The following is a 17,510-nucleotide window of genomic DNA, read 5'->3' as shown; positions in this document are numbered from 1 at the left end:
TCCCTTGTTAGCCCCGGCTTTGCAGCACCTCGCAAAGTGATTCTTCTTCCCACAGCTATTGCAGGACTCCCCATAAGCAGGACACGACTTTGGAATGGGTCTACCTCCACACCTGCTGCATTTGCTGTTTGAGCCTTCCTCTTTGCTTTGCGGCTGCTTTCGGAAATGCCTTGGGAGCTGCTTGTCTGTTTTCACAGCATGTACTGTTGTGTCTGCTCTATACAGCTCCTTAGCTTGTGCTCGTGTGGTTTCTGCTGACCTATATGTATTCACCGCCTCTTCCAGGGTCAAATCTTTTTCACACAACAGTCTTTCTCTGAGTCCATTATCTGGAATTCCACAAACTATTCTGTCTTTAACTAGTGAGTTTCTCAAATCTCCAAATTCACAAGATTTACTCAGTGTGTGAAGCTCAGTTAAGTATTGGTCAAAGCTAACACCTTGTTTCTGGTCACAGGAAAAGAATTTATATCTCTCAAACGTGATGTTTTGACTTGGGATAAAATACTCCTCAAATTTTTCCATCAAAATGCCCAACTCAAAAGCTGTCTCATCAATTTGAAAGCTGTTATAGATGTCCAAAGCACCTTCACCAATCACGTGCAGAAAAATAGATGCTTTCAATTTTTCATCGTTCCTTCCCACTCCACTAGCATCTAAATATATGTTGAGTCGCTGTTTGAAGTGTTTCCAATTATTGGCTAGATTGCCAGTAAACTGCATAGGCTTGGGAGGACTTAGCTTATCCATAAGGGAAACTCTCGGCCTCTCACCTGAACCTCTCTTGGCAAATCTGGTGACTGATGAACTTCAGGAACAATGTGCTCCCTCGCCACGCCGGCCAGCTTTTTCTCCGTCTTTTTACAGCTTTTCCTTCATACTCACTGAGTCTCTTTCTCAATTGCACACAGTATTCACCTACTTTCCTTGTTCAGACCTCACACCAACTTCTGATACCATGTTGTGTTTGTTCTTCATCACGAGACAAACTTGGCGTGGGTTTAACATCTGAACATTTATTGAAAAACAACAAAACAACAGACTGCAGAGGCTTACAACACCAGGCTGGCTGGCTTTTCCCGCTCTTTCCAGCCACTTCCTGTTCCCCCATGTGACCCCTTGCATTGCCTGCTGGGAACTGTAGTTCTTTATTATAACTACATTATAACACACACCCCAGCACCCTTGTCATTTTCAACATCTGACTGCCATTGTTCCTTCTCGCAGAGGGTTGTCAATCTCTGGAATCCTCTGCCCCGGAGATTTGTGGAGGCTAGATCTCTTGGGAGTATTTAAAGAGGAAGTAAAGACATTTTTGAAAGATCAGAATTGAAGGCTTTGAGGAGATGGGACCTGGGGAGGATTGAATGGAGGGTTAGGCTTGAGGGCTTCAGTGGCCTACTCCTGTCCCAACTTTCTTATATTCTTATGGTTACTCAGGTATCAATGGCACTTTGCAATCCATGTCAATCAGAATGTGCTGGTTCTGCAGGTTGCTTTCCAGAGGTATGCTTATTGCTGCAAGTAGCTGGGGAATTAACAGAGCTGGGTTTGGCTCTTAATTCTATTTTAAATATGGTCAATAGCAAAGGCACAAAAGTATGAAAAGAATAAAATCTGCCCCTATTACAGAATAAAATGGAAATCAGAATCAGATTTATTATCATTGTTGTTTGGTGGTGGCAGTACAGTGCAGACATAAATACTATAAAGTACAAAAAAGGAGTAATGAGATAGTGTTCATGGGTTCATGGACCATTCAGAAATCTGACGGCAGATTTCTCAAAGCAGTGGAAACCTTTTTTCTGTGATGTATTGTTTTATATGATTCTACAATGTATTACATCAGCTGAAAATATGCTATCAGAGAGAAAAACAATATCTGCTTCACCATTGGTAAAAAAATGCAAGTATAGAAAATGATGCAGAAAAACTGGCAAACAGAAACGTTTGTTACTTGACCTTTAAGGAGTGAAGCAGGCTGTATGTGACATTCATCAGTCGCAGGTGGGTCCCACTTACAGAAAATAAACATGCCCTCTCTTTGTGTGTGGTAGGTAGAGGTACCTGGAATTTCACTTAGATCTTTTTCTTTGGAATGTAGAGTTATTTGTAACTCAAATAGAAGGTAAAACGCCCTACTGTATGCAGCTGTTCAAGAAGGGTAGGTAATAAAAAAGGATTAGAGGAATTAAAGAAATATACATGATGTAAGATCTGTAATTCCAGGTAGGTAATATTACGTGTAGGCTCCATTTTCAAAATTTTATTTTCCTTACCATCACTCCCATTTTCGAGTTTTAAGTTACCCAAAAATTATTTCTGAGTTGCCTTTGATTTTCCTAAGCCAAGGTGTCATATTTTACTTTGTGAAAACCTGTTTTGTTTTATGATTTTGTTATTTTTAAGTTGTTGGATATGCTCCCATTGTTTGTATTTCTTTTATTTTCTTTTGCAATTCCCTCACCTATTCTCCACCCCTCCTCCCCGTACTTGACCCAACTTCCAAAAAACCAGAGCCATCAGCCCCACCTCAGGACATCAAGTGCATCAGCCCAAGTTCAACGAGCATTTTGGTAAGTTGGCTGCCCCCACCAGCAGAAAACCAGAATGGCATCATCACCAAATACTCCATCAAATACAGAGCTAATGACCGAGAAGACAGCTCACCCAACGAGGTCCTTGGATATTCCGCCAGACACCACACAGTATTTGCTTGAACATTTGGAGAAGTGGACAGAGTATCGTATCATTATGACAGCCCACACTGATGTTGGACCTGGCCCAGAGAGCTCTCCCATGCTGATTCGCACAGATGAGGATGGTATGTTGGCAAAGCCTAACCAATCAGGAACTTTCTCAGCTATCAATTCTTCCCTCGCTGACACTTTTGCATCTATCTCTCACTGTTGTGTCTCATCTTCCGCTCCACTGAAGACCCCTCTCTGTTTCTTTTTGGACTACAACTCTAGAACCCTCTACAATGAGAAGTGGCTTGTATTACAAGCATCCCAATTATTTTTTTAACCCTTCTCACACCTTGCGTAGTGGATTGCTGTTCTTAATATTTGACCCTCCAACAGTATCCTTTTCTATTCTTTTTTTAAAAGTTGCATCAAAATTCTTCTCAGAATACCGACATGTCACAGAAATGTGAACGTTGTTTTTTTGACTGGATTTCAGGAGATGTTGGTCTGTGAAATGCAAACAGTCCTGGGAGAGAGACCCAAGAGCGGCTGACATTTTTTTTTCACAATAAATATCTTTTGGAATCATATTTTTTAAATCAGATCTAAAAAAAATCTTGCATTTTGTGATGCTTTGGAATTCAAAGCATTATCCTTGGCTGTCTTTTTTCCTCTGTTTTAGTATTTGTACCTTTTCCTCCATGTTTTCACATTTTTCCACATTTTGGTGTTTTAGAAAGATTTTTCAGCTTATGAAGCATTTTTGGACAAAAAGTGACACATTCATATATCTCTTTTGAAAAATAGTGGGTCTGTCCTTGTGCTGCTGATTTGGAGGGACAGGGTGTCGTCATTTTTCTTTTAATCAAATGGTATTCTTCCAGTTCCTAGTGGTCCTCCTCGCAAAGTCGAGGTAGAGGCTTTGAACTCAACAGCTATTACAGTGTTGTGGCGCTCTCCAGTTCCAAGTAAACAGCACGGACAAATACGAGGCTACCAGGTCCATTACGTGAGGATGGAACATGGAGAACCAAGGGGACAACCCATGCTCAAGGACATCATGCTGGCAGATGCACAGGTAGGTTCAAGTTTATTATTGTCATAGGCATACATATACAGGGTATAAATGCCATGAATATTTGCTGTTTGCAGCAGCAGCACAGTACATTACAAACGTGACAAACATAAGTCAACATAAACTTAAATTAACATAAATTATACATAGCTTACATTTATGCAAAATGAATAACAAAATAAACATAACACTAGGTACATTAACAACGTTTAAAAGATACTTGGACAGATGCATGAATAGGAAGGTTTAGAGGGACATGGGCCAAATGCGAGCAAATGGATCTTAGATGGGAATCTTGGTCAGGCATGGACCAGTTGGACCGAAGGGCCTGTTTCTGTGCTGTAATGACTCTACAGCACAAGTGCAAAATTGAGAGACAGAAAAAATATATAGTCCGAGGTAGTGTTAAGGTTTTTCAGGTCAGTTCAAGAACCTGATGGCAGTGGGGAAGAAGCTGTTGTTGAACCTTGAGGTGTGGGTCTTCAGGCTCCTGTACCTCCTGCTTGATGGCAGCATCAAGAAGAGGGCATGGCCTGGATGGAGGGTGTCCCTGATGATGGATGCTGCTTTCCTGGACATTGCCTCTTGTAGATGTCCTCAGTGGTGGGGAGAGCTGTACCCGTGATGGAACTGGCTGAGTCCACCACTTTCTGTAGCCTCTTGCATTCTTATGCTTTGGAGTTCCTATGCATTGGAGGTTGATTGAAATGCTGATGCTAATTTAGTGCCTGTTAAATTTCAATATGTTCCATCAGAGAATGAAAAATATAAATTTACAGCAATTCGTCTTTGCATTTTATCCTTTCCTTTCTACCAGCTGTATTGTTTTAATGTAAGGACAAAATTATCTTTAATATGATACAATCTACTGTATGTAGTCACATATGAGGAATGGCCCCATTCCCCACCTCATTCCACTTCCAGTGTACTGAGTCTGTATTCTTCAATTACAGAAGTAACAGAAAGAGGGCTGCAGGGAGAGAGAAGGAAAATTAAGATTTTGAGGTTATAAATTCATTAGCATAATTGTACTCGATGTTGACATGGACATGGTGGGCCAAAGGGCCTGATTCTGTGATGATCTTGATGATACATTGTGTTTCAGGGAGAAAACTGAGCTTGGGATTGAATAAGATGTCAAAATCGATGTACTTAACAGCATTTTCTTTCCTGGTTCCTTACTCTGACCTGGGTGATGCTTAGTTGTACAGTCTGATTCAAACTAATCTTTGAAATTCCACAAACTACTCTTTACAACATATTTCTCTAACTCTGCTGCTGAAACCCATTGACATACTTTTTCTTCTTGAAACTCAACCTCTCCGATGCTTACACAGCTGATATTGTGAATACAAATCTCTGCGTTCATAGAACAGGGAACACGCCTTCAGCCCATAATGTCTATGCTGACCATGATGCCAATTAAACTGCACCTATCTGCCTGCACATGATCCATATCCCTCCATTCCCTGCATGTTCATGTGCCTGTTTAAATGCCTCTTAAACATCACAACGTGTCTGCTTCCACCACCTCCCCAGCAGCCCCTTCCAGGCACCAACCACACTCTGTGTAAAAACATTACCCTGCATATCTCATTTAAACTTTCCTCTTCTTATCTTAATGCTATGCCCTCTCGTATTACTACCCTGGGAAAAAGACTCTGACTGTCGACCCTATCTTGGTCTCTCATAATTTTAATAGACCTCTATAAAGACTCCCATCAGCCACCGACACTCCCAGTGAAAAACAACCCAAGTTTGTCCAACCTCTCCATACAGTTAATGCTCTCTAATCCAGGCAACATCCTGGTGAACCTCTGCTGCATACTCTCCAAAGCATCCACGTCCTTCCTGTCATGGGGCCGACCATAAGTGCACATAATACTCCAAATGCAGTCTGACCATTTTATTTACAGCTGCAAATTCTCCTGTTTAGAACTCTGTTCTTGATCTTTTCTCCCTTTTATCTGGTTCAAAATCTGTTCAACCATTACAATATTTAAAAAATATTTGGACAGGTACATGGATGGGAAAGGTTCAGAGGGATATGGAGCAATTGCAGGCAAATGGGATTAGCTCAGGAAGGCACCTTGGTTGGAATGGACAAGATGGGCTGAAGGGCCTACTTCTGTGCTGTATGACTCTATGAATTTCTCCCAGCCTCTGCTGCTTAATTTCAGTCTCTCCTATGAGAGGAGTTGGGACCTTCTACATTCAACATGCCATGAAATTAAAACTATCTTTGTTCTGCATCTTTGGAGTTAGCTTTGTGTGACAGATTGGAGGTAGTCAAGTGTTATCATCGAGACAGTAGCTGTATTTAGCTGAAGAAACTAGGCCTCATCCAAGCCTTCATGTCTGATGGATGGCTCGGAAGAACGGCTGCAGTCTTTGGATCAATGGGGGAGATAGAGGAAAGGACTCTGTGTCATCAACATAATTGTGAAGATTGGCAGTAGGATGATGTACAGTTCTCTCTGTGAGTAAGGTCACGAGAGAGTCGCATTGGATCAGTTGTAAGTTGAGGTGCACCTCTTGATTCTGAATATCAAATAGCACCCGGCAAATTGATGTAGAGTAGAAAATGGTTTTAGTTTCAGCTTTAAATATATCTTTCATATCTTACTCCCTATGTGAGTACATACAATAGAACAGTAGAACTTAATAGCAGGTTGCAGACTTGTGTAGTCAACCATGATGGTATGAATGTCATCAACTGACTTAATAATCAATTATTTTTAAATAAAGTTTTAAAGAGACATATTTCTCTTTTTCTTCTGTGGTCAGTAATGGAATATGAATACACACGCACACACTACATAAAATGTTGGGAGATGCATTCCTGATGTATCAGACAAAATGTTGGAGGAACTCAATGGGTCTGGCAGCTTCTGTGGAGGGAAATGGACAGTCAACAGTTTGGGTCAGGACCCTTCATCTGGACAGATGAAGGGTCTCGACTGGGAATGTCGACTGTCCAATTCCCTCCACAGATGCTGCCTGACCTGCTGAGTTCCTCCAGCATTTTGTTTGTTGCTCCAGATTCCAGCATCTGCAGTCTCTTGTGTCTCCATTCCTGATGTATATCAGGTTCAAAGGTTCCAGTGCACTCCTCATCATCATCAACTGAATAAAAGATTTACCACATAGCTTAAAACAGTCAGTTAGTGCACTGGAGGTGCATTCTGCAAAATTAAAAGGAACCCAACAACAAGACTGGTTGTTAGGACGTGTCACAAATGGAGAATTTTGTGATGCACAGATTATTGCTAGTCTACTCTGTTATTTACCTTCATATCACAATGAGCCGTTATCTTCTTCGCAGATGTAACGAATAAATTGTACTAATATTGTCTCAGTTTTAAATTGAAATGAGATTCCATCCCCTGATTACAGACTCCTTAACAATAATAATGTGAAGCCAAATGTCAGCAGGTTAGCTTGGATCAAATTCCCAGAGTAGTGCCTTTCCAGCACATTAGATATGAAGTACAGTTCCAGCAATTCACTTGCTTGATAGTTTCCCTTTGAATAATACTGACAAGCTTTTGCCTAATGTGGCTATTGTTTTTTTCAAACTGTTAGCTCATGGTCTTATCGAATATGCAGTTGTTCCAATTGAAATATATACCTTTCATTCTAAATTAGCATGCAACCTCAATTTCCTGTAGTGAGTCAATAGGGAAATGATAAAATAAAATGCATTTGGGCAGTCACAATCCAATTTATTTTGGACAAGTATGTTTGGGACCCTCCAAAAATTTGCCTCTTTGTTAACTTCACTTTTTGGAAGAGGCTGCTTTGGAAGAATGAGCTTCATCTTCCTCAGAAAACTGGTTTAACAGCATAAAAGCCCATTGACCTCAATGCCTACCCTCTTCATTCAATGACCATGTTGTGGTGTAAAAGGCAATTTCCATCAGCATGAAGTAAGAGAGATTAGGTTGGAACCTTAACTTTTCAGCGAGGGGGGTTAACACAATGCGAAGACTTTAGCTGACTACGACTGTGATAAAGAGTACTGGGGACTGTAATGTTGAAATAACCCAGCTGCCTATTTTTCAGCAATAGGTAGTTAACTCAGACACACCAGCAGCAAAAAGACTGAGTATAAATTTCTAAAAGCAACAGAAATCTATAAACAGAGAGCTACATTTGGAGGAGGTACAAATCTGAGGTATGGTTTTCCCACACACACAAATTGGGAGCAGGAATAGGGCACTCAGTCCTCTGTGCCTGCTGTTATCCATGGCTGATCTGATTGTAAGCACCTGACCATCTACTTCCATCTAACATTTCACCACTTGCTTATCAAGAAGCTGTTGACCTCTACCTGAAAAATAAAGGCTTTGTTGCATTATTAATTGCACTTTCTTTCAAGATGATGTTTTTCAAATTTCTCATGGTTCAAAGGAAAAAGTAACTAACTTTTCAGTTTTCACAATGGTTGGAATCTGTTAAAAACCTGCATCATCTGTGCCATCCGGCTTTATTTTTGCAAAACAGTCGCAGCTTGTTTTAGTGTGAGCGATGTACCCCATTACATGTACCACATTGTCGCTTGCTAATATTTTTGCATAAAGGCTCTCAGCAAAGTGTCCAATCAGTGTATAGAAGTCCCAATCAATTTACTGAATTAATAGTATTCTGCTCACCTACGACCAATACGGAATGGCACTGGGAGATGCGGATTCATTACTCATTTGCTTAGTAGGTTGCTCATCTCAAAAATCATGCGCTTCAGTGGTGTGATCATAATCTCAACCTGGCATTCATATCAACTACATCACATCTGAGGAATGACTACATTTTAGTCTAAATGTACAATGTCCTTACAACCTTAACTCTTTAGGGTATCCTTTTAATCAACTTATTCAAGGAATTTAATTTTAATCTTAAATCTCAATAAACTTCTGAGTGTTTTAAAGAGCAAATCTCCCCGGTCAATAAAATCTTTCCACTAATATTTTCTGAACATGTATAATTCCAATGAGGAATGAAATATTATTTGGGAATGCAAACAATTACTTAATAACCTTCATTCCATACTCAGAATTTAGAATATTTAGGTCACTGACTGTGACTTCTATGCTTGAAGTAACCATTTTTGTTTCCAGCTTTTGGGATCATTGAACAGCAATACCATGTGTAGCTTACCACTATGCTCACAGCAGTGTATTCAAACAAGTTTGCCAACAAATTTTAGTCCAGATACATCACTGGAGTAATCAGAGAGCGCAGTTTGCAATATTACTCTCGGTTAATAATCTGACATTGCAAAACATGGACATTTGTTTCATTTCTGATTTGTACAACACAAACTTGATCGCTTCTAACAGTTCAGTTCACTCATCTCACTGGTAAATAATTGAAATAACTAAATTCATCAGTTTTAAGGTGAAATCCCTTCTTGGAGAAAAGCTGTCAGGTTTCCTGTGAAGCCAACATTTCCTTTATTTTAGTCCTGTTGAAATAGAATTAAACCTTTTAAATTTGTGTGTATGTTTTTGGAGTAATAAGAAATAAATCATTCTTCACAATTGTAAAAATTGCTTTCATTTGAAAACATAACATATCAATTAGAGAAATTTTACTACAGGCACCACATTTAAATATTTTGTTATACCCTTAAAGTAATTTTGAAGCAAAAATTCATAGTTTGATACACACTTTAAATCTTTATTCTATATCTTCTCTTTCTATCAATCTTGATTTGTCTCAGTGGGAAACTGATGACTCTGCTGAACATGTGAGTAAAACATAATTGGACAACTCCAAACGTCTCGTTTGTTGTTAACTCCCCTGTTTTCACACAGTGTTTACTTGCAGTTTTTTTTGTGTGAACTCTTTTTGTTCATGTGCTGCACTGCATGCACTAACTGGTCTTTACAACTTGTGGAAAGTTTTATTTTGTACTAACGTGTGCATTTATTTTGAGTAAACACTTTGCATGGATTGCAACACAACCTGTTGAGTTTGAAAAAATGTTTCAGAATTGTTACCTTGTGAATTTTAATTAATTAGGATTACATTAATCCACTGTTATATGTTCACACACACACATGTGCACACACACACACACATGTGCACAAACACACATACACACATGCATGTGCACAAACACACACACACGCGCACACACATGTGCACAAACACATTCACATACACACATTCATCCTGTGCCACTCAGTTTAAGAAGGAATTATACCTGTTTGCTCAGTGGTTATAGCAATGCTGTAAATTTTGCACTGAGGCATTTTGTTGAAATCTGGAATGACATGGCTCTCTTTTGGAAAGGATGGTTTTGCAGACTCTGCAGTCAGAATTCTCTCAAGTACATCAGATCTTCATAACAACAGAGCTCCCATAGAAACAATTGCAGGCTATATAAAATGTCCAACTGCATTCAGAGGGTCTGAGCATCTGAGGATTGCTACTGTGTTATGAATGATCACCAGCACACATTTTGACCTTCTTAAGTTTTTGCTTGCACTAGAAAACTTACCTATTCACACCAACAAAAGTTACAATTCCATTGCAGTATGTACTCTGTAACTTCATAATCTTACCACTTCTCACACAAATAGATTGAAATATATTCACACATAGTGAATAGCTCAACGTCCATTTACAGTACTTAAAAATATCCTCTTGCCCTTCACTCTAGTAGTTGACAGCATGTTTTAGATTGTCTCCTGTTTCATTCAAAGACCCTAACTTTGTGAGTACTGTTCACTGCTTAGAATTGTGGAGGAATACAGATTTAACATTGTTTTCAAAATATCTCAAATCATATTTTGTTAACTCAGTGCTCAAACTCTTCGCTGATGTGATTGGTCAGCAGCCACATGTTGTGGGTGTTGCGGAATGATCATTGTTTAATGATTAGTGCCTTATTTTAATCAGAGAGTGCCAGGTATTCAGTGTCTGAAGGGAATCTGGTGGAAAATACCAAGTGCCCTATAGAAATGGGGAAGATTTTTTAAAATTAAAGTAACAATATAACAATCAGATAAGTTTCAAGTGAGAGTTAAAGATTTGCTTCTGCCAGATTAGAGTTGATTCCTCCTCAAATCTACTCTGATTCCTCCCTTGATCATCTCTGATTTCTGCCCAGATCCTTTTGATAAATTCCTCCCCAGATCTCCTCTGATCAATTTCTCCTGAGATCCCCCTGGTCAATTCCTGCCCAGATCCCCATGGTCAATTCCTGCCCAGACCCCACTGATCAATTCCTGTGACAGACTCATGCCCGCATTCACCCTGTTGCCCAAACCCTCACCACTTGATTCCTGCCCATATCCTTTCCAACTGATTCTGAAGCAGATCCACTCTGATTTCACTGCCCAGACTGAATGAAGCTCCCAGTCCCACTGGCTCAGGTCAGTTCTTCTCCAACACTCAGACATCAATGACAAATCTAAACTCCTGGTCCACTTTGGCACGAGGTACGTAGGAAAAGTGATAAATTCTGCCCATATTACTCATTTCTTTAAAGAATAGAACAACCAAATGATTTCACAACCACACAAAGTCCATACTTTAACCCTGAGTAGCAGTCCTTCCACCAAATATATATTTACTGAATGAAGCTTGTTACTGAGCATTTGAAATACACAGAAGATAAAGTGGATGAAAAAGAAACTGTGTGTTTTAATTATTGACAACATCTGCTACTCCAAAGGTTAATATATGTTTAACATCAACGCAATTAGATTAAATTTAGCACATTGCAATTTATGATATTCCATCATTGTTGAGAGACCTCAAGAGCTGACTGATGGCTTCAAACTCAAAGAGATTCTAATTGCCATGTTTATTTATTTTTCCACCTTTTTTGTGTGCAGGAGATGATTATTGCTGGGCTTTTGCCTGAAACTACCTACTCTGTCACCGTGACAGCCTACACAACAAAAGGAGATGGAGCTCGGAGTAGGGCTAAGCTGGTAGCAACCATGGGTGCAGGTGAGTGATTTCCAAAGATAATTATTGTGTTGCAGGTATTTGATCCATCATCCTAACCAGTGCCTATATTCAAAACACCAAGACAAACTCAATTGAAATTCTGGAGACACAAGAGACTACAGATGCTGGAATCTGGAGCAAAAAACAAGATGCTGGAGGAATTAGCAGGTCAGGCAGCATCTGTGGGGGGAAACGGACAGTTGGCATTTCAGTTTGAGAACCTTCGCCTGGACTCAAGTTTTTGCTCTACGTAACATTAAAATATGTTTAATGTTGAACTCCATAATTTTCTGTTGACGTATGCCTCAGTAACGCTGTATAGCCAGTAGAACGAACTGAGAGGAAAGGGTGAGGCAAGAGCTGGCAAGTGATAGCTGGATCCAGGTGAGGTGGGGTGATAGACAGATGGTGGGGGGGGGGGGGGGGAGGAGAAGAGGTGACAGAAGCTGGGAGGCGATAGGTGAAGGTGACGGAATCTGATAGAGGGAGAAGACAGAGCATGGAATCAAGTGAGGGAGGTGGACAGGGCAGATGGGAACAGTGGGGGAGTGGAAGAGCTGTGTGGGTTATGGACAGACATGGTGGGTGGAGGAAGGGAAAGAAATAAGTTGATGGGGGTTGGATGAGTGTAGGAAGAACTGGGTAGATCAGGAGGAGAAAGAAAAGGGGCAGAGGGGGAACAGTTGACCTGAAATTGAAGAATTCAATGTTCATTCCATCGAATTATAGACTACGCAGGTGGAATACAAGGAGATGTTCCACTACCTTGCAGTTAGCCTAATCTTGGCAGTGGAGGAGGCCAAGGACAGTTATATTGGTATGGGAATGGGGAGGAGAATTAAATTGGCTGGAAACCAGATTACAGGAAGGATGTGGAGCCTTTGAAGAGGGTTCAGAAGAGGTTCACCAGGATACTGCCTGGACTAGAGGGTATTAACTATAAGGAGGGGTTGGACAAACTTGGGTTGTTTTCTCTGGAACATCAGAGGCTGAGAGGAGACCTGATAGGAATTAATAAAATTATGAGAGGCATGTATAGGGTACACAGCCAGAATCTTTTTCCCATGGTAGAAATGTCGAATACTAGAGGGCATAGATTTAAGATGAGAGTGGGAAAGTTTAAAGGGGATGTGCGGGGCAAGTTTTCAGAATCAGGTTTATTATCACTGAAATATGCCGTGAAATTTGTTGTTTTGCAGCAGCAGTACAGTGCAAGATATAAAGACATAAAAATTACTATGTTACAAAAATAAATGAATAGTGCAAAAGAGGAATAATAAGGTCGTGTTGATGGGTTCATGGACTGTTCAGAAATCTGATGGCAGTGGGGAAGAAGCTGTTCCTAAAAAGTTGAGTGTGGGTTTTCAGGCTCCTGTACCTCCGGTAGGTGCCTGGAACGTGTTGCCAGGGGTACTGCTGCAGCCAGATACAATAGGGGCATTCAGAAAGCTTTCAGATAGACACATGAATATGCAGGGCAGGAGGGATATGGATCATGTGCAGGCAGAAGGGATTAGTTTAATTTGGCATCGTGTTTGGCACAGACATCATGGGCCGAAGGGCCTGTTCCTGTGCAGTACTGTCCTGTCCTATGTATGTTCTGGGTGAAATCAGCAATCATACATCATTCAGCACACTATACCCTTCATAACCTATCTCATTGATACCCTAATCAGAGCCGGGGAACATCAACAAGGTGTCAATTTGAAAACCTTTCATACAGGAGGCAGTGCAATAACTTTGACTGTGGTAATATAAAATGAGTGATCACAAATTGACGGCCTAATTTACATCAATCCCCGATTTCATTTCCATTGACTTCAATTAAATACATTTTGGAAAGATGTATGAGGTGAGACTGATATCCCATTGCCTGCTTCACAATGTTAAACAAAGGTCAGAATTACTCCTAATGATTCAATAGACATTTAGCTTCAGCAATTATTTTAAAACACTCTCTACGCTGGATGAATGACATATTTGGAGGCTCGGAAGATGAAGTGAGTGGAGGTAGGTAGGGAGTATTTACATCTTGGAAAATGTGGTGCTAATAGAAGCAAGAAATAGCAATGCCTTTATTTTCTGATAATTGGATACAACTGGGCAAAATTGCCAGCGAAGTACATAAGAACATAAGAAATAAGAGCAGGAGTAGGCCATCTGGCCTGTCGAGCCTGCTCCGCCATTTAGTAAGATCATGGCTGATCTGGCAGTGGACTCAGATCCAACTACCTGTCTTTTCCCCATAACCCTTAATTCCCCTACTATGCAAAAATCTAACTGTGTCTCATATACAGTATATTTAATGAGGTAGCTTCTACTGCTTCCCTGAGCAGAGAATTCCACAGATTCACTACTTTCTGGGAAAAGTAGTTTCTCTTCATCTCTGTCCTAAATCTATTCCCCTGAATCTTGAGGCTATGTCCCCTTGTTCTGGTTTCACCTACCAGTGGAAACAACCTTCCTGCCTCTATCTTATATATCCCTTTCATAGTTTTATGTGTTTCTATAAGATCCCCTCTCATTCTTCTGAATTCCATTGAGTATAGTCCCAGGCGAGTCAATCTCTCCTCATAGGCGAAACCCCTCATCTCCAGAATCAACCTGGTGAACCTTCTCTGCACAGCCTCAAAGCCAGTATATCCTTCCTCGAGTAAGGAAACCAGAACTGCATCCAGTACTCCGGGTGCAGCCTCCCCAGTACCCTGTACGGTTGCAGCATAACCTCCCTGCTCTTAAATTCAATCCCTCTAGCAATGAAAGCCAGCATTCCATTTGCCTTCTTGTTTACCTGTTGCACCTGCAAACCAACCTTTTGTGATTCATGGACATACACATTCACGGTCTCATTAACTGAAATGTTTATGTGGACAGTTGATCCAGAAAGAATGGATCATAGACAACCAATAAAGCTGCAGATGCTGGAATTTGAAACAAAAACAGAAACGCTGGAAGGACTCAGCCGGTCAAGCAGCATCTGCGGTAAGAGAAACCAGTCAACATTTTGGGTCAGGCATCCTTCCTCAGAACTGAGGGGAAAGTGGAGGGTTTACAGTTTTCAAAGCGGAGCAGGGAGGAGGAGTGAGGTGCAAGGCAAAAGACCAAATGGAGATAGGTTAAGACGAATCAGGTGAGAAGGAGCACGGGTGACATATCTCGAGAGGGCATGGCATTCCAGTTACCCATAAATTGAGCTCAGAACGAGCAAGAGCAAGATGAAATCCCTCTAGAAACCCAACAACAGCAAGACATATAGATTTTCCTTTAGATAATCACCTGCAACAGAGGTTGGAGTTCGGTCTCAGCATTTAGTGGGACCCAGTGGCATCCTCTCTGTGCAGGCCTTTTGCACAGGTGTTTTCCACACACAGATAGCACCAGAAGCCAGGAATGAACGAGAGTCTCTGACAGCAGCTCTACTAGTTGCGTCACAGTGCCACCCATTTTTTTAAACACATCTTGCACTTTTTTTTCAATTGATAAACTGACAAGGTCATTTAAGCAGAATATACACTTCAGTAAAGTAAAACAAGGTCCATTCACATTCAGCATCACTGGTGTACAAGGGTGACAGGTTTACCTAGTTCCACAAAATCCGTGGATCAGATTTTGAGGGCTGTAGTAATTTTATATCACCCATCTCATTCCAAAGGCGCCATCAGATGCATGGCAGTGGAAATTGAGAAGCCCACAGTCCTGGACCAAGCCCAGCTTCATTTCCAAAATCATCAATTCCTTTAACAAGTCGTTGCACTGCATCAAACACACAAGAATCCCACATTTAGTTGGACAATTCCCAGGCTCAAATCAGAAAGCAAATCACTTAATTGCTTTGCTTAACTTCCAAGCAGTAGATTGCTTCTTGACCATGATATCAGGTGGAGCTGGTCATAATATTTATAATTTAACAGATTATGTAGTTACAGAAACCAATGAGAGCATCAAACCACAACATTGCTCACTTTGAAATTAGAAGTGCCTCACAAAATGCCTTCACTGCAACATCCTGAAAGGTCTTACAACTACTGAGTTAGTGCATTAATAAGATCAAGCACCGCACACTCAGTTCACTTAAGGAAGTCATCGGTCAAAATTCTTTGGATTTGTTGAGTGTATCTTGTTCCTAAACTAAAATACATCTTTGGCTGAATACATAAGCTATGAAAAAATGGTCCCATTCACTCAACAGATAGGAGAACTTGCATTTTTCCAATAGGAGAACACCACAATGCACGCAAACAAATTGCTCAAAGCATTTCAATCTTAATAATTGTAGGATAAGCCAACACACAAAAAGCTAGAGGAACTCAGTGGGTCAGGCAGCATCTGCGGAGGGAAATGGACAGTCAGTGTCTCAGGTCGAGACCCTTCATCTGGACTGAAAGATAGAGGGGAGATGGGCAGTATAAAAAGGTGGAGGGAAGGGGTGGAGCAAGAGCTGCTGGGTGAAAGGTGGATCCAGGTGATGAGGAGTGATAGGCAGATGGAGGGGAGAGTGGGAATAGCGCCAGAAGCTGGGAGCTGATAGGTGGAAGTGAAAAAGGGCTGCAGATGGTGGAATGTGATAGGAGAGCAAGGTGGAGCATGAAAGATCAGCCAATCAGAGAAAACTATTGTTTTTTGGCAGTGGTGGCAAAAATAGATGATAAGAAAGTATAAAAGAGTGGAAATCACTTGCTGATGCTCAAGATCTTTAAAGGTCTTGTGAATTAACTTCAGGAAAGGATATGGTATGAGGATATTGGTGCTGGAGAAATTATAGCAACCGGGTGCGTTCACTGGCTCAGTTGGACTTCATTCAATAATGAATGGAGAAAGTAATTCAGAGATCAGACTTTCACTGTGATTTTTCCTGTAATTGTTTTTGCTCTTTGGTGCTTCTATTAGTGGAAGAGGCAGGCTGTTGGCAGAGCTCCACAGAAGAAGCAGCCAACATGCCATCTATCTATTGAGCTTTGAAAAAATCAACTGCACTTTGCTCACTAGTCCTTTTACTGGCAAAGAAGAAGAGTTTTTTAACCACTAAGCAATAAGCTGATGAAAAACCTCCCAATCAATTATTAGCTATCTACAGTCTAAAATTAACATTAGAGGCAGCTAATTGGACTGTACAGAAACTGGACTATTGGGACTAATGGTTTATGCTGATGTTCATGCTCTGCACAAGTTACCTCCACCCTACTTCATCCAAACGTGGCAGCACATCTGATTTTTTCTTGCTCCTCCATGCATTTACCTTGCTGCTGTTTAAATGTATCTCTCCTGCTTGCTGTAGCCATTCTGTATGGCCACAGTTCTGCATTCTAACCTCTCTCTGAGATGTGATTCCTGAATTCTAATTGAATTTATTAATAATTATATTATCTTTCATCACTCAAGTAACTGTAATGTATTTTGAAATGATAGTATGATAGTTCTAATTTAAGAATAAAACATCTTCTCTACCTGTCAACCTAAGTTTCTTTGAAGATCTCTCTCCTGCTCATTTCAGTGAATTTGAAAGGTTTACCTAGAATACCTACTAAGTTATTTGCCAAAGCTCAGAGGATATTAATTGAAGTATAGATTTTAAAGAAATTGCTCAAGCAATATGCAAAGCTTTTCAAATCTTGATTGCTCTTTTTATTTTGCATTTAAAACTTGGAGGTTGATGACACACATGGAAAAAATAAGCACTTGTTCTCTTGCAATGCCAGTTAATTAACATCTGATTGTGGCCATGTCACTATACCACTTCCTGGCTTTACAGACTCCCTCACTGATTTCCATTCTCCAGAGCATCC

General features: G+C 40.5%; 1 protein-coding gene across 1 annotated transcript in view; it reads left to right on the top strand.

The window, feature by feature from the left end:
- LOC127572951 (receptor-type tyrosine-protein phosphatase delta-like) overlaps positions 1–17,510 on the top strand; it is a 511,608-nt gene that overhangs the window by 379,043 nt on the left and 115,055 nt on the right. The window contains 5 exon segments of the mRNA XM_052020675.1: positions 2,518–2,687; positions 2,689–2,824; positions 3,572–3,765; positions 9,485–9,511; positions 11,610–11,727. Of these exon segments, the coding sequence (XP_051876635.1) occupies positions 2,518–2,687; positions 2,689–2,824; positions 3,572–3,765; positions 9,485–9,511; positions 11,610–11,727 (645 nt within the window).

This window comes from Pristis pectinata, chromosome 7 (genome assembly GCF_009764475.1).
Source record: "Pristis pectinata isolate sPriPec2 chromosome 7, sPriPec2.1.pri, whole genome shotgun sequence".
In the NCBI taxonomy this organism is placed as follows: Eukaryota; Metazoa; Chordata; class Chondrichthyes; order Rhinopristiformes; family Pristidae; genus Pristis; species Pristis pectinata.
This window is presented reverse-complemented; position numbering and strand designations above follow the sequence as displayed.